The 24,622-nt window shown below is 33.5% G+C and overlaps 2 protein-coding genes across 2 annotated transcripts in view; one reads left to right on the top strand and one right to left on the bottom strand.

The window, feature by feature from the left end:
- The first annotated feature begins 1,331 nt into the window (after positions 1–1,331).
- LOC110021194 lies at positions 1,332–20,008 on the top strand. The gene is made up of 8 exons (XM_020719598.1): positions 1,332–1,862; positions 11,571–11,777; positions 11,855–12,343; positions 16,512–16,622; positions 17,109–17,285; positions 18,045–18,326; positions 19,217–19,337; positions 19,434–20,008. Exons 1-8 carry the CDS (start codon positions 1,431–1,433, stop codon positions 19,544–19,546), a joined length of 1,932 nt encoding a protein of 643 aa, XP_020575257.1. The 5' UTR covers positions 1,332–1,430; the 3' UTR covers positions 19,547–20,008.
- LOC110021195 (D-tyrosyl-tRNA(Tyr) deacylase) overlaps positions 8,559–24,622 on the bottom strand; it is a 34,380-nt gene continuing 18,316 nt past the window's right edge. The window contains exon 9 of the mRNA XM_020719603.1: positions 8,559–8,684. The gene's annotated coding sequence lies outside the window, so the exon portion shown is untranslated. The remainder of the gene's footprint in view (positions 8,685–24,622) is intronic.

The raw sequence follows: 24,622 nt of genomic DNA on the forward strand, positions 1-24,622 counted from the left end.
AAAACCTTTTTCCCAGCATTGAATATCTGGCACAAAGACATCACTTGCAAGAAATGCATGAATTTTGTTGTTACAGAATTCAAATAAAATACAAGGAATTGTATAGTTAACCAAAGGTTAATATGAATTTTAATAACCCTGATGAAAATAAGCAACTACATATATACATATGTATGCATGTATGTATAAAAACTAACAAATGAGACAATAATCACAAGTTTAGATCAACACATGCTATATTAAAAATATTTTGTGATGCAGAGGCTGATAGGCCAAGCCTTAATATTGAACTCAAGTCTTCTTTAGCGGCTTGAAAGGAGTGTGATTCAATACGGGGCGATCATTCGTTGCTACTGTGAAAAAAAGGAGATGTTTGCAGTGCCAACGCTTCACACTGAGTGGGGGTTGGTATGCGAGAGTAAGCATACCTACACAATATGTGCGGAAAATAGTTCAAATTTGCAGGAAATACAGACAAATGACACATGAGTCAGAGACAATGTCCAAAACGGCCGTAGGCAACAATGACGGAGGTGAGTGAGGTGTATTTTAGGGTTTAGGGTGATTGTGACAAAGTGTCGTTTGCTGCGAGCAACGAGATGAAGGGTTATGTCACGGAGTGGTTGTTTCGAAAGATTATAAAGTGAGGGGTGGTTATTTGCTAAAATTTAATGTTTGGGTGCCTGAAGTGTTATATTTAGTGTTTTAAGTGATAAGTATGTAAAAAATGTCTTATTTTAAATATTTCTTATTAGTCAATAAATATTTAGTGTTTAAAAAGATTATTTATCAAAACTAAGACTTTGTGTTGGGATCATTTTTATTTTTAATTTTTTTGTTATGAAAATGTGTTTTAAATATATTTATCTTTATTTTCAATAATAAATTAATTTTTTTTAAATATTCAAAACATTAATTAATCGTGTTATAACAATTAAATATTTTTAATTTCAAATAAAAATAAAAAATGGTCACAAATAGGGTTGGAAACAAGTCAAGTCGAGCTCGCACCACCCTTAGGTTGAGTTTGAGCTTAATTAATTTTATCGAGGTAGAGCTCAAGCTTGAGCTTAAGTCTACGAGTTCGATCTTGCTCATAAGCGGGCTTGTTTATTATAAAGAGAGAAAATAATATTAATTTAAGTTAGTATTATAATAAAATGTCAAATAAAAAGAGCAATTAGAGGAAAAATAATAAGAAAGTTCAAAATATAAAATACAAAATATAATTTTTTAAAATATTATTAATACTTTCAAAAATAAAATTTTCAAAATTAACATAATTTAAATATATTTTAAATTAATCTTCTTTATACGAACCTACTCACAAGTTAACGAGTTGATTCGGGATGAACTCGAATCAACTCATCAGTCCATGTCGCTCCTCCTAATGCAAAAGCCCTAAACCCTCCACGCCTCTTCTTCAATCCATGTCGCTCCTCCTCCATTGCTCTTCTCATCGCCTCCGCTCGATTCCCTTTGTCCCACCCTCATCATCCTCAATCTACTCCTGCAACATTTTCTCCATCACCAAAAACCAAAATGCTCGACGGTTCTCCTCTTGTTGCCTGCCGCTCCGCGCGCTACCCATCATCGACCAGGAGCTCCTCCGGATCCTCTGCGAATCCGATGCTTCCACTGGGAAAGCGAGGACTCACCTCCCTGCAGTCCGTTCCTACGAGACGGACCTCGCCCGCTTCACTCTCATAGGATCTGTCAGCTTCGATCAGGCCGTCATAGCCGCTGCCGCCGATGGTGGAGAGGCCGCGGATGAGCACCTCTCTGCGGGAACTTCTACCATGGTCGTTGAAACGGTGTTTCCCAGCGGTCTTGATGAGCACAGCACCGTATCCACCCGGCTGGTCAGTATGTCTTGAAAATAAATCCAGATGGTTATAGTTTTCTTTTATCCTTATTAGGGCTGCGCAAAGATTTGATGATCGGCACAAATTCATTCGTGCTGATGAAAAGTAGAATTAAATTAGGCTATTGATTGGCTTGATCGCATGCATATGTTCTTATTTCAATCTATATGTATGCACCGATGCATGCGTGGATTCTATGTTTAAATGCATTGATACAAAACAAACGACCTAGCAGTGTACACTCGCCTGGCACATTGCTTGCTGTTCCCTATCATCAGCACCGCATGTTGATAACAGCACAAGCATATCCAAGCCGTTCACTTGGAACAGAAACATTTCTCTTATTATCCTCTTAGGCCTATATATAGCCATACTGCACTAAGCCATTGGTATCAGATAATAAAATAAGATTTTTAGAGAATATTAAAGGGAGGTAGTATCACGTATCTGAATTTTCATATTGGTATCAATGCTCCTAGCCTAACCAACTTCTTCTCTCCTGTGAAAACCATGGATTCTTCTTCCTCCTCCCCATTTCAAGTTTGGTTCTCTCAGATGTTCGTATCCAAAATTTAGCAACAAACTTAACAACTCTATCACGAAGAACACAATCTTCAAATCAATCCAGGGCGATACAGTTGAAGAATGAGCTACGTCACATTATGATGGGGACTGACACCATGAATCAATACCTCACTATAGTTAAAACACTGGCGGACAACATAGCAACAATATAATCGAAATTAGACAATGAAGACAATGCTCTATATTTTAAATGAGTTTTCACCAACCTACAACTATTTTAAAACAACAATTAGAACTCAATTGAACCTAGCATGGATAACTTCTACTCTCTACTGCACAGTAAGAGGCTCAACTTAGCCACTGAAACAACCAATCAAAACCACCTTTAGCCCTCACCACCTCCAAAACTCATGGCCTCCCATATCAAACATGAAAAAATAAAAACCCCTTCACCAAGCAAACCAACACCACAATCAACAACTAAAATAAAACCCACATTATCTCCCAAATATGCATCAAGCAAGTTCACTCATAAGACAAACCTGCAATACAAACTTGCCCCAACAAACACCTACAATCATACAACCCTTCTCTCCAACGCCACGCAACTCACCCAACAATGGGTTCTGAACTCCGGGGCCTCAGCCCACCCAATTCCCCACCTAGAAAACCTGCAACAACCCATTCCATACACAAGGGAACATTAAGTAACTGTTGGAAGTGGGCAAATCATAGACATTACACATAGGCAATTGTATTCTCCCCTCACCAACTCATAAACACACTCTTTTTTTCTTTTGAGAACCTCACTTATCTCACAATTTAATCTAAGTATACAAACCAGTCAAAAACAAAAATTGTATTGTCTCTTTCACTGCTAATGACTTTTGCATACATGATCAAGCCACCAACAGAGTTATCCTTCAAGGAACTATTGATCAAGGCCTTTCTCCCATCATAACCCTCAACGCCAGCATCACTCAGTTTACTTAACACTAAAGATTCAGCCACCAACCACAAAATCCTAGCAACCTTCTCCAAAGACAACTTAGATCTCAACATACCCATGACGCACGCTTCTAGTCCTCCTGCAAAGCCAACAAGAGTCATAAACTACTATTTAATTCTAGTAACTATGACAACTGCTTAGAGCTATTATGCCCTAATGTATTAGAGCCCTTTACCCCAGCTTCCATATATGGATATAAATACTATGTTTCTTTGATAGACTCTTTTTCTCAATTTTATTGGATTTATCTCATGTACATTAAAGTTGAAGCAACTGAACATGTCATTAACTTACATAGAATGATAAAAACACAATTCAACATATCCATAAAACTCCTCAGATCAGATGGAGGTGAATACATCTCCTAAACACTATGCAATTACCTTCTCTCCAATGACATTATTCATCAGTTCAATTGTTCCCATACACTAGAACAAAATGGCTTAGTAGAAAGAACTCATAGACATATAGTTGAAGCTACAATAATATTATTGAACACAACACATTTACCGTACCAATTGTGCATGGACTCTATTTTTACAATAACTTATCCCATGACCCATCTATGATCCCCCACAACCCCAATTATGATTATCTCAAAACATTCAGATGCTCGTGTTATTCCAAAATCAATTACAAACACAGTTTTTTATTTGGCAAACCGGTTTTCATGACACAACCACCTAAATTTATTGACTCCCTAGATTCTTTGTTAGTAAACTTCACAAAGTAAAATACGAACTCATGCAAGTTTCCAAATAGCTAAACTCCACCTTTTACTCTCATCTCTGCACCTAATACTTCATAATAAGCAAAGGAGACGTCTCCCTACTCATAACGACACAACACCACATTCATCTACCTCCTAGCCAATGTGGATGACATTTTTATCATGGCAACTCTCAAACTACCATCAACACACTAATTTATAAACTCAGTCAAGTATTTAGTCTCAAACAATTAGGACCCATCACTCAATTTCTAGGTTTACAATTCAGACACAGCTCATGGGTATTTATTAAATTAAACTAAATACCTTCAAGAACTTCTACATACAACCTGCATTGCACAATCTAGACCAGTTCTCACACCTCAACAACATTCCCTCACCCCACTTCAAGATCCCCACCAAGATATACAACTAATTGGATCCCTTCAATACCTAACTCTCACCCGATCAAATATCAGTTTCACCGTCAACCTACTCAGCCAGCACATGAATCAACCAACCTCTTACCACCTCCAGTCCTTAAAGCATCTTATTGGCCATCTCAAATGAAACCCCCAACCATGACCTAACCATCACCCAAGCAATTTACAACTCCATGCTTTTGCAGATGCAGATTGGGCAACCAGCTTGTAATTGCGTATTCCTTAGATCTACCATTATCTCATGGTCGACAAAGAAGCAACCTATTGTGGCACGATCCTCTATCGAAGCAGAATATCATGCCTAGCTGTAGTAACATCATAAATTCTTTGGTTCTGTCATCTACTCCATGAATTTAAAGTTGCATCCACCTCCCCCACACAGATCTATTGCGAAAGCACTTCCTCCAGCCAACAATCCCTTCTTCCACCCTTGAACAAAATACATAGAGGTTGATTACCACTTCATTAAGGATCACCTCAAGGCAGAAGAATTCATAGTCAACCACATCATGACGAAAGACCAAACCACAAAATCCTCACCTAACTTCTCCCGGTCTCTTGGCATCAACATCTCACAAACATTTTGATCATCATCTACATCAACCATTAACTCGAGGGCGATAAATGACCTAGCAGTATATTACTCACCTCGCACATGACCCATGATCCTCTATCTTCAACACCACAGGATGATAACAACATTAGCACATCCAAGTCATCCACCTGGAACAAATAATGTTTCCCTTACTCTCTTAAGCCAATGCATAGCCATATATACTAAGCCATTGGTATCAGATAATAAAATAAGATTTAGAGAGTATTAAAGAGAGGTAGTATGAATTATATGAATTTCTATACAATGCCCTAAATAAACATTATTTATTCATAAGAGCACTAAAATGATTTTGAGAAAAGGCCTAGTCACCTAGCGATTGGCCTTGCTATGTTGGCAAAGCTTGCCAATGCAACAATGCCAGTCGGCTATTCTAGTCAATGTTTTTAATTTGGGGCATTTAGATACATAATAGGCAATTCTTATGTATTTACATTTGTCACACCTAAACTTTCATATATACACACATAACACTCAAATCTTTAATATCACATAATCAATTGCACTGATATCACTTTTAAAAGTGAAATACACTTTTCATGCGTAGATTTAAAGTACCAAAGTTTAGATGTGAAATATGTAAGTACATAAGAATTGTGTGCTACACATGCAAATTTCCCTTCTAATTTTTTTAACATACAAGGGTTGGTAGGAAATTTAAAAAGAATTCAATGCATGTTATAGAGCAAGTGACCTCATCACTAAAATCAATTACAAACACAATTGCACATATTTTAAACAACAACAACAACAACAAACCTTTATCCCAACATATTTTAAAAGAAAGAAAAGTTTGTGCAATTGACATAATATCAAGATATGCTCCTGTATGACGCTCCTGTATGACCTATAAACATGTTGGATTGAGCAATACTTTTATGCTATCCTTATTTATACCTCTTTAAAAAGCTTATTATTTGCATTAGGAAAATTTTTGAAACAACACTTCACTTGCTTCTCTACAAACTTTTTGGTTAGTTTTGATGTCTCTATTCTTGAAGCCTTTTTGTTATAATTAAGCTAAATATTTACTAGTTCAATTTCAAATTAATGTTCTTCTATCACAGTACATAGTGAAATCACTCGTGTGATTTTCTTTTGTCTACTTAGATATAGTCGAAGTCAAATAATATGCATACCGTTCATTCTTTATATTTATATGTTATAAAAAATATAATTTACAATACAAAAATAGAAAAGAAAAAAATGTAACTTATTAGTTCCTAAATCATTGCCTATGTGGCATAGTAGTATAACCTAATGTGTAGTGATTTTGGGCATGTAATGAGCAGCCTGGTGACTATTGTGAATCCAAAACATCATTATGCTTTTGTACCATCTCTTCTAGTGTTAATTGATGATTTGACTATTTAATCAACCCTATTGTTATTGCCTTAGGCAGAAGTGAAGTTGCACACCCATCCAAAAATGTGCTAGAACAAAATAAGGTGATGGTGTGACTCGTGTGTAGAATGTTGATGGCAGCCCCCCCTTAAATACACTCAAATGTAAATCGAACAATGGCTATTGTTGATACTAAACTAACTCATATTGACTTTGCCAAATGGATCTTACACTAGATGTGTATGGATATATAAAATTTTAGAATATACAATGGAGATGATCTGACGACCATGGCATGTATATCTGGAGCTGAAGTTGATGTTATTGCATGCACTATCTCGAAACCTCATGTCATTGATGTACATCCATTGTCACTTGCCGTTGCATAACTCTTCGAACATGTTAATTGCATATTGAATGGGAGTGTTCTCATTTTTTTCAAGAAAGGCTGAAAATTTCCTCAGTCCACAATATAGTCACATTGCATGTATGAGTATTATGTCTTTCTTTAATAAGTTAGAAACTTGCCAAAATTCTCTCTCTTGATGCTTTTGGGTAGTAAGTATACGATGGATCAGTAGATGCATCAACAGATATAATGATGCATATAATCTGTACCATTGCATATAACATGTCGATGCATGGTGCCTTTCCATACCTCCCTCATCACCAATGACAATATATGCTTGTCTCTTCTCTCACATCACAATGTGCATCTAGTGATAATAAATCCAATTCACATTTGCTTTTTCTCTACCATTTACACTTCATTACCTAGGCTTCACCAGAGCTACATCAATATGTGGTAGTTAACCAAATTGTCTCACCATTCAATTTGGTAAGTGTCACTTCAGTTTCTTCTAAGCAAAGGATTTTGAGCATGTTGGATACCCTTTCAACACAAGCATGTTTATGCGACTCAAAAGTCTAATCTAACTTCCTAAAGTTCTCAGATAATCTGCAGTCTACATCGCATAGAACTGTAGCAAACCTATGTTAGCAAACTCATTTAAAATTACTATACTTTAATGCAAGTAATTTTGATAGTCTGCTCTACTTAACTATGCAATAAACCATGCATTTCATCTATGCAGGCTTTTATTTTGGAGGTGGGCATCTCACAAATACGCTACTCATTCCACTTGATTGCCATTTTGAAAAGAGACTTAGACCTTTTATAAATGGAGAGCAGGAATAATATAACAACAAGAAAATGTGCAATGTATTACTAGTAGCCCAGCTCATCCCATTTGACTCTCGTGGGTATGGAACATGAAGTAATGGTTTGTTCACGTGAAGGTGGTCCCACGATCATACCTCTAGGTGCAAACAATTCGACAAGTTGACTCATTTAGGTTTTGTTGCTTCATTCAATTACCAATACAAGTGTGCTAAAATTGCATCAACCAAAGAATATATGGAGAATAGTTTAAGTTCTCAATTAATGGGGGATACTATAAATGAACATGATCTTTTGATGTGTGATGCAATTGGAAACAACTTATCATGAATGATATGCATTCCTAAATATACTTTTCAAAATTAAATCTCCTCAAGATCCATATTTAAATCCCGAAGAAAAGTCCATTTTAACCATCTAAATGGCAATATGTCCACGCATAAGCCTGCCTCATTTGAAATATGGAAGTTTGGCTAGATCACATTGTGCTCAGGATGTTGTTTATGTTTGTTGTTCATGTATGTAGGTTGTCATAACAATCTGGCCATGAATGTCATCTTCTGCCATCTCTACAATAAAATGCTCAGCTAAAGGACACCAATCTACATTAATCTCTAGAATTATTCTAATATCTTAAAATTAATCACTATCTCTTTTACAGACAGATAAGGCGATGTGTATTGCAATTCATTCTTGACATTCACAATCCATTTATTAAGCATGAATAATTTTTGGCAACATTAAAAAGTGAAAATTAATTTCCAAGTTAGTTGTGTTAAAAAAAAAAATTGTTGCAATATAGATGTATATTTTATAATGCAACATTAAGGAAATAAGACATTTATTGATTTGAGATGTGCGACCAAGTGCGAAGCATGCAAGGAAGCAACGTTGGGATGAATTTCTGAAGTGGCACGATCAACAATGGCATCAATTTTGTCAGCATGCCTTTGGCACCGTTATTAGGATGCCAAGGAACCTCCTCAACTATCTTTTCTGCTTTAGAAGATAAAGCATAATAGTGAAGATAAAATAACAAGTGGAAAATATATAATATCAGTATATTGTTTATGAATACATATCATTTTATGGATTATGCAGACATGTTTCCCTGTCATGACTGATAGTTTTGCAAAAAAATCATATTATACTCCTAACCCCTTTGTCTTATTCATGGCGTTGTTTTAATGCCTTGTGCATTGTTGATCTGCTCTTCCTTTTTTGAAGTTGGGTGGGTTAAGTACATGCTACCTTGGTCGAGACGTCGTTGACCTTCCGCAACAATAATGTGCAAACATGACATTTGATATGTTTATGTGCATTTGCAATTTTCTTTTCCTTATAGTTAAACTCTAAAAGAGCTGCAAGTCATTTTGAATACTTTTACCTTGTTATTTATACATCTAGACTGCGGAAGTTTTCTGGGCTCTTATCTTTGTTATTTGGTTCTTGTTCTCTGAACAAGTTTTGACTCATTCTCATTTTCTTAGAGCACACATTATTCAATTGTTCAAGAAAAGCACCATAATATTATAGTAAATAGAGCATATGAGTGCGTGTATGAATGGCCTTGGTCCTCACTTCAATACTCCATTAAATTATTCAAAATTATCCGTAGTTATCATGCAATATCTGCAATCATCATTGTGCATTAGCGGCCTTGGTGCTCAAACTTGGTATTCTTCAAAAACCACCAGATGTTTGCTACAGTCTGCAGAAAGTGTCACATTCAAGATTTGGAAGATGATCTTGTTTTAGACACGTTTCAGTTGCAATCGTCATATTATAACTTTTAAACTTTATATTATTAATAATAGACTATCAATGCAATGCAAACGAAAGCCTTCCAGTAGCTCTGCCAAAGTAAATGTTCATTGATAAAGCAAGATTGTATTGATCGGCTCATAATAAATGATTTCTTCATCCCGTTTGGTCACCTGACAAGCACGTGCATCATCATTATTAGAAGTAATATGCTTCTATGGATTGACACTTCTAATGAAGTAAAATCTTATAAGAACTTGCTCTAAGAAATTGGCATCAAGTGCACTTCCTATGTTGTTGGTGTATGATAATCATTACTATAATTAGATTCAATGTTAGAATCATTAATCATATTGTCATAGCTCTCATAAATACTTATAAGATGCGTTTTACTATTTTTATGAAGAGCGTGAATGTCATGTGAACTCATTCTGCAATGGCAATGTTGGATCTAGTTGCTTATCAAGTTAGGATACAGTAGAAATTTTGTGGGCTTGTCAATTAAAGTTGACCATTTTCACTCCTAAGGAAGCATCATTAAATTTTGAACATAGAAGTTAAGAGTTACTAGACACCAATCGAGATATTAGAATGCCCTCCATCAATTGTGTAACAAATAATGGAGAAATATCTATGATTTGCTTAATGTAAGGTGCATTCAAGGGTGTGCAACAATGTTGTCCAAATTTCTCTCTTAATTCTGCGTAGGTTTGATTTTGACATAAGCTATCATCGATTGGTAACATGCTTGGTTAAAGTCATTTCATAGAATGCATCATCAGTTTTAGGGGATGCAATAACCACACAGCCAACAGAATAATGGCACGCCAATCTAACAGAGAACCTCAATATATCAGGTCCTTCAGATGCTATTTGCCCTTGGATTTGTAATTGATAACTTTTACCTCCAATTTATGTCGATGCAATTTACTCATTTTTGTTTAGTTGCTCATCATAGATAGGAGCAAGCATATTCATTGACGACTCATCGTTTCACTTATATTTTTCTCTTCAAGTAGTACGTTACTAATTTGTCACAATACACAAAAAAGGCTTGTCGAAATTTTAATCATCATGCATTGTAAGGGTTGATCAACGCAAATGTTCAAAAGTGAAAATTCTAGTATTATTTTGAACAACAAATTCATTTGAGTTAAATACTAAATCTTCTTGTTGACAAGTAGTTTGTAATTTGTGAATTAGTTCTTAATGAATTCTCTACATACACTTGCCTGCATTTACATTTACTCTAAAAGATAACATTAGCTTGATTTATTGGTGGTTTTCTATATCCTAAATACTTAAAAAAAATTTATTAAAACATCATGCTATCAAGATAAAAATTTTCACTAAACAATAACTTACGGTTCTTACATAAGACTTGTAACTGACGGATAAGCAAAAATTTAAATACAAATGAGCGATAAACATCTTGAAATAAATGTAAATAAATAAACTACAAGCTTTTAAAAAAGTAGGCAGCATAAATTATCTTTTAGATGGTACATTCACCAGATTGAACATAAAAGCATGAAAATACAACCTTACTCATATAAGTCAAAATTATTAAATGGAAGTGAATAGAGCAAAGAAAGAAAGGGAGAGGTGAGGGAGAAATGGGAAAGAAGAGGTGGAGAGTTTTAAATAGGAAAAAAAAGGGTTGAGAGAGGGCAATGCCTACTTTTGAAGTTTGCATTTTCTTCTTGCAAACAAAAAAATAAATAAATAATGTGGCAAGACTAGTTGCCCGTTCAACTGGCAATTGGGCTTATTTTCAAATTTTTTTACTATGTTCATACAAAAAAAAAACATTATATATACACATATGAATATTGTTATAATTGTATTCATTTTATTCATGAATATGCATTTCTTACTTAGCTTTAGCTAGTCAGATTGGATTTGGGTTTGGCCTAAATTCAAGTTTGATTCGAGTGGGACCTTGCTTGTCAGTAGGCTTGGTGCATCAATCTGAGTTTCATCCGATTTAAACATCAATTCGGTTTTCAAGCTATGCTAAGTTTTGTATCACAGCTTTAAATTTTGTTTTTGAATTAATCAGTCAGAGTTTTAATTGCGCTGTTGTTGCATTTGAAGTGAATGTTTGTACTTTGATAGTTTTTACCTGCAGAAATGGTGAAAGAGAAGGCAAAGAAGCTGAAAAATAGCCTCGCGAGAAATATCATTGATAAGGGTGCTGTTTCTAAGAATATTCTTGCAATGACTTTTAGACAAGTTGTTGTGCAGCAGTTGTGGAGCTTCCAGCTCGCGTTATTTTATCCGGGCACAGAGAGAAACATGGAAGATCTTGGCAACACAAGAGAGGTTGTCCTGCTTCTTACAATGTGCGGAGGGAGTATAGGCTTAGCAATATCTTGCTGATGTATTAATCTTCTTTGCAGGCCCAGGCTGGTTTTGTTGTGAATTCATCTGATGAGAGCTTCATTTCTTCTTTGGCCGAGGTTGTCACTTGCTGTGCCCTAGAAAGTGCAAAAAGCAATTACATCCAAGAAGCAGGTGGTTTGCATTCAAAATCTGCTCTTCATTGGTTTCAGAAGCCACCGAAGAACTCAGTCGATTCATCTATTTCTATATGTAGAATTTCTGAAACTGAGGTAGCAAAAGAAGCAAGGAATCTAGTTGAAACGTATAAATTAGTGAAAGGGAAATATGTGAACAGGTTGAAAAAGGTAAAGTATACGTGGTGGCCGCCACCTGATTATTCAAGGCTTGATTTGATTGGAGGTCCTGGATTTGGCTCTTGGACTTGTGAGTTCATTCCTGCATATAAGCTGCAAATTAATACCAGTGTTTTTAAGGATTTGAAGCTTGAAGGATGCCAAAATGTGGTGGACAATAGGTCGGAAGCTCTCTTAACCCATTATCAGATGGTATATCATTTCATATCTTAACTACTCTTTAGTTGCATGCATCGCCTTTCATATTTATGAAGCATGTTCTTGCATCATCATTGTCTTCATCAACTTTAGGTCAGTTTTTTATCCCTTGTATGTATTTCTATTGAATATTACATTTCGTATAATTTTCTTTTTCAAAATTCCGAGTACCTTCAGTCACTGTTTTTCTTTCTAATCGTTGCACATTAATTTTATTTGTTTTCTTTATTGATGCATCTCAATCTTTTGCAATATTGCAGGTACCACCTTAGCTATTTTTTTCATGACTATATCTTGAATCGATGCTAATCTTATTGTCTTTCTAATAAAATGCTTTATCATTTTATCCTTCTCAGTATTATTACTTGACATCATATCATGCTTGTTCTTACCTGCTGCAATTGGGTTTGTCATTGACTTTATTATTGCCAAATACAAATTTTTAATTATTTGTATGGCATAGCACGTCTTTAGAATACATTGCTCTACAAAATATTTCTACAACACTTCTTCATGTGCTCTTGTTCATTTATTAGAAGCTTTAGAAAGCTTATTTAAATCTCGTTCTATTGGCCATAACTAGGCCAAGCGTGTTGTTATTCATTAACTTAAATGGTTTGCTTATCCTTCACCATGTCTGTTAAGCTATTTGTAGTTGTGTGCCTATTTTCTTATGTGTTTGGGCAGTGTTTGTTTTGGGGGTTATCTGGTGTTTTTGTTGTGTTGTGCCATTTGATTGTGCTCAGTTATGGAAGTATATATAAAGTGAAGTTAATTTTCTAGCTATTATGTTGAGATATCTCATCTTGGAGTCTATTTATAGCTATGCTATCAACTGATGAGTTCCTATAAAAAGAGCCAAATCGATCCGTTGTTGGCTCCAGCTTCAGTCAAACAAAGTCATCTAAAAAATCCAGACATGAAGCAGTCAAGTCTATGAATCATCCTAAAATTCATTCTGCAACTGATGAAAACTGATGAAAACATGGTGGGGTGTTATAAAGCTGATGTTAAAGGTGTCAACTGCAAATTGCACCATGAAATTTCTAGGACGGATCAGCAAGCATGGAAAAACCAATTTAAGTGAGCTAAAGCTACCCGCCACTCCTTCCAAGATGAGAGAAGGATGGTTGCATTAATCATAGAAGATAAATTATTTTTTACAAATCACTCCACGAATTGCTCACTCTTTGGTTGGCGAATTAAAGGGAACTCTATGGATTTGTCAATTTATAATCTAATTCCTTAATAGTGGGGATATGAATAGGGTTTATGGTTATCATTTACATGTTTTGCTTATTAGATAGATTATCATTAGGCTTTTCTTATAAATTTTGATTAATTTTTATTAGACTTTCTACCTTTATAGATAGGGTCCTTTGTGATCAACTTCATTAGTCCTAAAAATTCTAGTTATCCTTTTACCATAATTAAATCTCCTTTTTTTTTTTCTTTTCAAAATTTTCTCTTTACCGAAGAGACTTCAATTAGTATAACGAGAGGTATAAGGAGCAAGTATGCACCGTAATTAGAATGGGAATGATAAAGGGGTTCAAGGAGGAAAGATGTATCAATGGGTTTAGCGAAAGTTTTTCCCATCATCCTATTGTTGGCTAATTTTTACAAGCTTTTTCATTCTTCAAACTGTAAAATTCATTGATACCCTAACAATGAGTAATCTATTCTATTAATTCTTTGCGAAGAGATTAATCATCTTGAGTGAGATTATTTTATATTCTTCTATTAAAATTACTCACTTTTGTGCATCTTAAACTCCAAACATTATCCTAGCCCAAATTATCCACTCAAAGAGCTCTGATCGAGCCACTATTTTTTATAGAACCATTGGGTTAAATCACGCGGACAAAAGACGAGTCATATGTTTAATAGCGTAGATTTATTTTGAGTGCGATATAATGATACATTCGATGTGACATTCACTTCTTGTGAACTGAGATTAATCATAGTTTATCACATTTGATAAACTACTATAGAGGGTGGATAAGGTTTGATTTAAGCTTTTGATAGATTTTTACTTGAATATTTTGGTTTGTCATTTTGAAAACTTGCTTTGAAACTTAGTTTATAAGTTAACTGCTTTGGCCAAGATTTTCAGTCAACATGGCCATCATTGTAGTTTAAAATTTGAAGCCTTTTTTTTTTATTGTCTCTCGGCATCTCTCTTGTGTATGGGGGCATCAACAAATGGATTGGGTCTGCCTACCACGCCTAAAATGGTGTGCATGATGTGTATCATGACACTGCTATTGCAGGGTGTCTTCTAACCCATTGCGCTTAAAATGTTCGCATAGGACTTCAAATTACCTCCATAAAAATGGTGCAAACATAATTATTTTTTTGGTTGAGTTGGAATAACTCGAATGAGTATGTATCCACAAATTTTCCCTTCGCATTCTATTGTAGCATAAACGAGTATTTATTAAGCAAATTTTTAAGTTGATATATATATATATATATATATATACACACATGTATATATCTATACATGTCTGTATGTATGTATATGTGTGTTTGCTTGTGTGTGTGTGCGCATCTATACATATGCATGTATGTATGTTTGTGTGTGTGTATGTTTGCGCCCGCGCACGTCTATATATGTGTATGCATGTGTGTGTGTAAGAAAACATTTAAAAAATTTAAAAAGCTGATATTATTGCGGTTTGAAATGACGACAATGCACGTTTCTCACAAAGACAATGCTTAAATACTTTAAAAAAATCAAATAATTTAGATTTCATTTCTCTTCTGTTTTGCTTTAAAATTCTTATGAGATGGCTTCTGGGTAGCAGTGTTTGAGCAAAACGAATATGATTTATTTACATCCCTTTCAAATGACAAAAATGACACCTTCAAATCCTGTAGAATCCCACGTGACTCCATCAAAATGACTAACATTAAATTATATAGATCTTTGATCTCATTTATTTTATTTTGCCTTAAACTCTTCATAGCATGGCTTTTACGTAGCAGGATTGGAGCCAGACAAGTAGAATTTGCTTCAAATCCCTTCTAAACAACAAAAATGACATCTTTAAATCCTATATACTCTCTCTCTCTCTCTCTCTCTCTCTCTCTCTCTCTCTCTCTCTCTCTCTCTCTCTCTCTCTCTCTCTCTCTCTCTCTCTCTCTCTCTCTCTCTCTCTCTCTCTCTCTCTCTCTCTCTCTCTCTCTCTTTTTGGTTGTTGCCCTCCCCCCTCCCCCCTTCTCAAATTCAGATTTTTAATTGGGAGGACAATTTAGTCTTTTGTCCCTCCTGAAATATCATTTTGCTTTTCATGCCCTAGCACCTCCCTTATTGGCTTTAGAGGTGTAGTTTACCCCCCTAAAAAAAAGGCTGATTCCGCCCGTGCGGCTTGAATGCACAAGTCTCTCTCTCTCTCTCTCTCTCTTTCTATATGTATATATATACATACACTTAGGAATTTAGCAAATGGAATCAAATTTATTGAGTCTATTTTGAATCACCTCAAAACTCAAATCAAGTTTTAAACTTTGAGCAAAATTACTTACCGTACTTCCAACAATTTTTTTTATTCTTGGCAGAAAATGAAATTTCAAATTGGAGATTTGTAGATGGTGTAATTATGATGACTCGCAAATTGTGTTGCTCCAAGTTAAACTGGGATATTTGTGTAAAAAAAATTCTGAATTATTTTTGTATACCTGCTTTTAATATTTATTTTTTGTAATTAAAATGTGATGTTATATCAATTGTTATGAGCTGTTTGAAGAGCGGGATATAGTCAAGCATTGAGTATTTTTTCCCTGATGTTTGGATGGTTTTTGCAAAAAGTTCAGGACAGTTTGGGGTCAGTTTTGTTTTTTTGTTTTCTATTATGTTTTTTATTTGTTTGTTTAAAGTAAACATGCTTGACATATTGAAAATAAATTAACTTATTTTAAAAACACACAAAACAACTTGAGTGTTTTAAAAAAAAGTTGAGTTGTTTTTAATAACAAAAACTAAAATATATAAAAATAAACTAAAACATCTTTTCAAAAATAAATAAATATATAAATTGTCCCAAATAGGCTTTTGCTTGTTTCTTCATTTTTCTTGCTTATACTTCATTAGTCTATTAATATATTTTATTATCTATTAATATATTTTATGATCAATCTTGTTTTTTAAGAGCTGTAGGTTGAACTGGCAAATATTCTTGACATGTTTTATGAAGATCGCTATACAATGCCAAATAAACGGCTTTTATGCGACTTGCTTACAGAAGCCCCAATCACCTTAAAGCGCAAGGTAATGCCATTCCTCTTCTTGAAGTTCTTTTTCGGTTGAAGTAACTTGCTATTACTCTTTGAGCATTTTCAGATATTAAGGCTTGTTTCCATCGCTACATAAGAAATTACTGTTTACATTAAAATAAAAGGACAACTACATAAAGACCACCAGAAACTTGCTATTTTCAAATCAACCACCCTCTTTCATCCATTTTTCAAACTCTTCACTCAAATATCAAAAGTCATGGTAAAAACCCAACGCATATTTTTCATTTTAATCAAATTCACAGTAGTTTGATTTTAACATGCGTAAATACATCGGTTCAGTTGTTCCAAAAAAATCACTTGGGTGGTTAATATATAATTATTAATGTTTCGGGTGATCTGTATGTAATTACCCCTCAAATAAATTAGCAACGCAGAAACATCAAATTTATCTTTTATTTTGAAACTGGAAGTATGAAGCTCATCACTAAGGTTCTTCTGCCTCGGTCTTATGTTGCAGAACACACCATGGAAACTATTATTTACTGTGTTTGCTGGTGGATTCGCTATTATGACTTTTGCTGTTCTTGCTCAGCTTTGTTGGCCAAAACATGCAATAAGAATTTCAGATGTGAAAAATGTTCATTCATTATCAAAAGTAAATTGCAGCAGTCTCAATGCTCTTGGGAGTAGTGAGGTACGTTAGCATAAATTATTAATGCTACGATTAGTGGATATATATTTTCATATAGGTACACCATTAGTCCAACTGCTTAATTGGTACTTAATACCCAAGTAGTCAGCATTGGCTTGACAATGTAGAATAAAAAAAATGATATTCTTAAATCACCATGCGAGTATTGAACAAAGCATTCACTGAGAAATTTATGACTATCAATGCAAGATAAGCATGTAGAGCTTCTCTTATATTTATGCAAAATCTAAATCCATTATTGAAAGAACCACAAGCTTTTTTTTTTCCGGCATTTTTTTCAATATTTGTATTGATGATAGCTTGTTTTTTTTTTTTTTTTCTCAATTGGAATGTAGCCATCAGACTTATGAATCGTCAGGATAAAGTCATCTGCCCGACTTCAGTAGAATGTGTTATCATTTTGTTGAAATAAGGCAGACATAACAGTTGGAAATCTACATATTATAAGTCGGTTTAAAAATTATAGAAACTGACTGCAAATAGTTGGGAAAATGCTAATAATGGCGTTGAATGAAACTGAGGATCAAGAACATATTGTGAACGCTTGCTAGAAAGTCTCAAGACTAATGTTATTCGTCAAATTTTCTGGACTGCCTAAGCATGTTAATTTTGCTCTCTAGGCCCGACATCTCAATTCAATGAAATTGGGCTACCATAAAAAATTAGAATGTTAATTATATCTCTAAATGCTCTTTTTAATTGAAGATATTTTGTCTAATTCCAAATTATTTTATCAAATAGCTAGAAGCTTTGTGCGTCGCAATCATCAATAAGATAAAAGATGAGCTTGGTTGGTCTGAGGATTTAATGGTTGACAAGAATATAGGTGTCTGGACTGGAGCACTTCCAATGTACTTGAGAAACGAGGGCGTTGTGATGGAAGCCATCTCCAGTGACGTTCCTCTAATTTCTGGTGGCTCAAGCTCAGAAAGTCACGCAGAGCTGTCCCCTACTGTGGATTATCCTTCAGCAGCTAGAGACTTGGAGTTGCAGAAAACTGCTCCAGATATCGCTAGTTATCAGGTACTTTTGATAATTTATTTATCACTTGAAAAGCATTACAATAGCCCCTTGGCTCTTTGTAAAAAGTCATTTTAGTCCTAGAGTTTATAGAAGTGTCAAATTAATCCATAAGATCTTTAAATAGAGGCTGAAATGGTCATCTGTGGGGATCATTTCGGCTCATATTAAAAGAGTCTGAAGATTAATTTGACACTTTTATAGACTCTAGAACTAAACTGATCTCCCATCAATAATCAGAGGACTAATTTTGGCACCTTACTCTTTATTTATTACTTGAAAAAGAATGGTTCAAACCCTAAGCTGAATATTTAGAGGCATATTTTTCATATGAGATTTTTGGGATCGGCTACACTGGAGACATGCCGCAGTACTCAAAGTGTTCCGCAGAAATGATATGCTGCTCTGTAGCTTGTATCCCTATGCTAAGATGATTCAAAATTAATTATTTGTGTGGGCCAGGCTAGAAAGCTCCGTGTAGAAATAATACTCTTTGCATTAAGAGCAACAAAATTTTTGGTCATCCAGTGAAGTCTTCTTGGTTCAAAAAATTCTTTGAGACATTTACATACGGCTCAATTTTTATGTATTTACATATCTTACACCTAAACTTCACTTTTTTAACCACCCAAATCTTTCATTTCACATAAAAAATACTACTATTTTAACTTTTAAAAAAAGTGAAATACGCCTTTTCATGCATAGATAAGGTGCCAAGAAACAGAACAAAAATGCATGTGTAAAATGTTAATACCAATATATTTTATTGAAAATCTGCTTTCAATCTTTTTATTATTAATTTTGTTGTTTGGTTCACATTATCTTTGTCAACCATAACACGCAGAAGCAACCTTATTTATTTAATGACCCCTTTCATGCTCCATTTTTTTCAGGCAGTCCTGACTAAAGATGGAAAATTAATTGGCTTCCAACCCACAAGTAGAGTTGCCGTCAATCACTGGGCATCCAATCCCTTGGCAAAGTCTTTATATGGTGTACACAACCTGTCTCCTGGTGAGGTCATAGAAAAAAAATATTTCTATAATATTGATAGTTCCCTCTGAATTACGGCTCGAATGATTTGTGATCCCAAGCAACTTTCTTTGACAGGCCTATTTGAGCCAGGGCTCAACATTCCCGTCCCTCCAGATGCAATCCCAATCGAGTTATTGATGTCAATAAATCCAGAATCACAGTTCGCATTGGCAAGACCAATCCAATGAGCTTGTAAGTTATAGTATTATTTAGGATTAAGAACAAACGTATCCAGAATTCAGATTTGCATAACAAAGTTTCAACTTAGACAAGTTACTTAGAACAGAAGGAGAAGAAATGAGTACCATTCCCTGTAGTTTTTCCAATGGCTGACCAAAACAGTGAAAACTACATGCTTCACTTGTTCGATGCTTCGACGAGATTAAAACAACTTAATTGGGATTTCGAAGACTTGGAAATATGGTCATGTCAATGGAGAAGTGGCAGTGATACATATTGCGCAATTTACTGCTACAATCTTTATGGCTATCCACAAGTTTGTATTTTGTGTTCATGCGGGGTATAAGAACTGGCTTTTGCTCTTGCACTGTGCTTTTATGTGGTTTTGTTTTAAAAAATGGATTGCCCATTAAAATCGTACAGGCTTTACTGCTTTAATTATCATTCCTGGAATATTTTATTGTATATTAAAATCTTAGTTTGTTAATGGTAATATTTGTTAGGTTTAGAAAGTACAATGTATGGAAAAGAAATTGAATTTAAGATTTTGACAATAGTTTGAAGGTCTTACAGTTGAGCTTCGATCAGTACTCGTGCTTGCATGCAACTGAGAAGTGTTTGAAGTTTTGGATTATCTGACTATTTTTAGATTGTTAGGGATTTACTTGGAATCAATATGTACTTATGTTATAATTGAATTGAATGGTGAAAGGCACCAGTAGTAGGTGGAGGTGCTGTAAATTCTTTTACAGCAATAGGTCGGGGTGAGGCTGTAAATGAAGTGTTCTATATTTATATGATATTAAAAAAATTTTTATTTAATTAATTTTTTTAAATATTAATATTTTATAATTAATATTAATTCGTATATAAATTTAATGTACTTTTAAAAAAAAATTATTTTGATAAATTTGTTTATTGGCACTTAGTTTAAAATTGTAATTTTAATTTTTTACATTATTTTATTTATTTGGTATAAAGTAGGTAGATGATATTTTAACTTTATTTAATTGTATTTATTAATGTATATAGATTCATTTATTAATCATTTAACTTATATTAAAAAAATTTTAAGCAAGTAAGAATAAATATATAGAGATGCTCAAATTTGAAATGAACATGAATAATTTATGATTCAATCAAAATTTAATATTTAATATACTAAACTCTTCCCAAGCCCAGACAATGGTTTGACCGTTGGATAAACAATTTCTTCTTATTAGATCTCCATGATTAGGATGTGTATCATTTGTTTAAAATTAAAAAAATCAAATTGAATTGAGTAAATTTAATTGATTCGGTTCATTTAAGAAAAATAATTTGATTTTTAGTTTTAAAACTTCTTTTCAATTTACGAAAATCGGATATCTTAATATTCATTAAAAAAAATTAGTGAAAAATCCAATAATATTAGAATTAGATAATTAAATTCATTTGAAAAGAAAATAAATTAAGTGCATGACAAATTTATTTTAGTTTAGTAGAAATTTTTAATTTTAAAGGGAAAATGAGAAGATAAAAAAAGGAGATAAAATTTTCATTTTGAAATAAAACTGTTTAAGTCATAATTTTTCAGTTAAAAAAATGGAAAAAAAATGCTACTTTTTGATTTGTTTCAAACCAAACCGATTAAACTTTAGCATTTGGCACTTTTATAAATAATTTAGCATTTGTTTGAAATTATGATGGTATTGTGAGGTTTTTGGTTCTTTAAACCCATCATAATCTCAAACAAATGTTGAATTATTTACTAAAACAAGTTTGTGACCAAAAACCTCACAATCCCATCATAATTTCAAACAAATTTTGAATTATTTATAAAAACAGGTTTGTAACCAAAAATCTCACAATCCCATCATAATTCAGCATTTGTTTGAAATTATGATGGGTTTAAAGAACGAAAACATAAAACAAATTTCAAACAAATAATACATCATCTATCAGTCAGTTTTTATACAAGCTAGTTTTTAAAGGTTACAAACTTGAGTGAAAACATAAAACAGAGGATACTGCGGTTGGTTAATTCCTCAAAATGCTAAATAGAATTAATACCCTTTTTAAAAGAGCCAAAAACCTCACAAACCCATCATAATTTCTAAGTTCATTGATCCACTTTCCCTCTTTTAAAGTTGTGAACCATCACATCTGAAGTAGATTTTATCTAGGCTCAAAAACTAACTAGATGTCATTGTAACAATTAAAACCTTTAGATTTGGTAGACACAATTTAGAGTTGAGCCAACATTAATTTATCGATTTTGATCCAACATACATTCGAGCAAATATTTATTTCCATCCATATTCTATCTTCAATACAGACATATATAATTAACATATTTTAATCAATCTCAATAAGATTGATCCGATTCAAATTTGACTCAAACGAGGCTAAACTCATCAGTCACCCCATTGATTTAAATTGAAGTTCTATTTAACAAAACAGTGATCCATTTTTTTCTACAGCCTTTATTGTTATGATTGAGTTTCTTGTTTGATGATGCCTAACACAATGCCCCTACTACATTTGATAACTTCAATGCAAATGTGTGGTGGTGGAAGGAAACACTGAACTTTGAGCTATGGTAGAAGTGTCAAAATTTAACTCCACATGAAAACTTGACTAAAACCCATCTCCAAAAAATCTTTTTTTAGGGTAAACATGAATATTTATCGAGTGTGGTCCATGTATTAGCATTCGACACAGATTAGATTTTTAAGTTGTGTTTGGGTCGATCCAAAAACTAAAATGACCTGAAATTGACCTGAAAATTTTCTATTGTGGGTTCTGGATGAGCAGAACGATAAAACTAAAAGGGTTTAGATGTCTCTCAGCTTTCCACTTCATTATTCTCTAATCCATAATTTCCCTATACTAAATCAGTGTATCTCAATAACGATGACGAAACCCACTTCGCCAATCCCTAAGTCACAATCCCCACTGGAAGCTTGGAAGCTACAAGCCCTCACAACTTTCGCAAACTCAAAAGACTTTAAAGCGAAGTCACACCAGGATTCATCATTCTTATCTCTTCATTTGTTCATAGTTCAGAATCTCATCATTTTGTTTGCTCAGGTCGGTCTACTAAATTCTTGCCATTCTTGCAAGATTTTATAATTTCCATAGGCCACAATCCCAAAGATCAGATGCTATTTTACAGTATAAGCTTTATAATTTTGCTCGTATTACATAATATTTAGTCTTGCTTTATAACATTTATGTTTTTGTCTATGTTAGACAAAAAAAAAATCTGAGTTTAACATAATTTTTACTTCACAATTTGACTCCTAGATGTATAAAATTGATGTGTATTAATAAATATTCTGTTGATAAAAACTAAAAAAATAAATTGTATCAAAATTTTGAATTTATGCTCATGCATTAAAAAGAAAAAAACATGAAATTGGCTAGTGAATAAATGTTTCGTTTGTACGTATACATCATGACCCAATGATGCTTTATAAAGGATGAATCAAGTGAAGCTTATAAATTTTGTATGCATTAGTCAAAATTCAGATTAGATGATTTATACCACCCTTGTCTTGTAGGTGAAGTTTCTCTCTCTATTTTCTCTATCTTTGCCCAGTTTTTAAAAGTTATCTTCATGTTATTAGTTTTTCTGTCATTATCCTGTGCTAAAATTTTGAGGCAAAAGTAAATGAATTATTATTTTTTTCTTTGCCCATCCTATGGATATCAATTTCATAACAATTTTGTTGGCCTTCTTTTAAATGCTCATGAATAGATCATATATTTACTCTTTTGCTGAAAACTGCACCGGGCAACTTCTTTTTGGTAGTTTTGTTAGAAACATATGGGTCCATTTGCATATAATAATACATTTCTAGTTTTTTCAATAAACAATTATAATATCCAATCTTGTGTGAGACTCAACCAGTTATCTAGATATATTTCCATCATGTTGTCCTGAGAACTAATGTTGCAAATCATTGTTATTTCACTGATTTAATTGCCTATTATAAGCAACTTCCACTATTATTCAAATTCTGCTACTTATAGTTATTCTTTGTTCAACCACCATTTTTTAATGTTGTTAGCCTCTATTTTATGTTGTTACTTAAATGCCATTTAGTTCTAAATTTATGTTAGCTTGTAAACTTTATAGTGGTCCCTACTAGCTTTGATTATAACAATGCTACTTCTTCATTCTTCATTAGCTTTATTTAGATAGTTTTAGATCAAATTGGTCATATTCAATCTCATATGGACACTTTAGAGCTATACTTTTAGAGTTTTATTAGCACATTTAGTTTCATCCATATAACAATTGTCAATATATCCTGTATTAAAATTTCTGTTCTCTTTGGGGGTGTTTGTTATTTACAGGATTTAATCATACATTTAGCTTAGATCTAGCCTAACACTTTAAAAAGTTAAATACATTGCTCCATTAAATCCAACTTCCGCACGTTTGATCTTAAGTTCTCCCACATTCCATCACTTTTGAGATGTAAATCAGGATTTGATAAATCTAATTGCAAGCAAGATTTATTGGTTGTCACTTGAGTTTCAATTGTAATATTTCTTATTATTAATAATGGCCATAATAAGTCTCCACAAGTATCCACACGATAAATCAAATATATTGAACTTCATCTAAAGCTATCAGGGTAAATTAATGAATAAGTATATTGCTACACTCTCATAATCAAAGAGGAAACCAGTGGAAAACCATTAAACAGAAAAACAAATCCAAACTGAGAAGAAGGCCAAAATGTCCAAAAGCTAATGTAGACCTAGAACAAAATAATATATGCGTAAGCAACAAACAAAAGAGGCCAACAACCGTAAGACACGGCAATTGAACCAAAAGTAAAATGAGTAGCAGAATTTGCGCAGTAGTGAAAGTGGCTAAGTACAAGTAATCGAAAAACTGAAAGAACAACCACATTCGATATCAAATCTCAAGACAATATTATGGAAAGATATACATATAACCAGTTGAGTCTCACATAAGGTTAAATATCATTATTAATCACAAAAAAATTTAAAAATTATTATTATACGCAAATACGCCCATACACACATATCTATATATATCTATCTATCTATCTATCTATCTATCT

The sequence above is a fragment of the Phalaenopsis equestris genome, unplaced genomic scaffold (genome assembly GCF_001263595.1).
Source record: "Phalaenopsis equestris unplaced genomic scaffold, ASM126359v1 Scaffold000123, whole genome shotgun sequence".
NCBI lineage: Eukaryota > Viridiplantae > Streptophyta > Magnoliopsida > Asparagales > Orchidaceae > Phalaenopsis > Phalaenopsis equestris.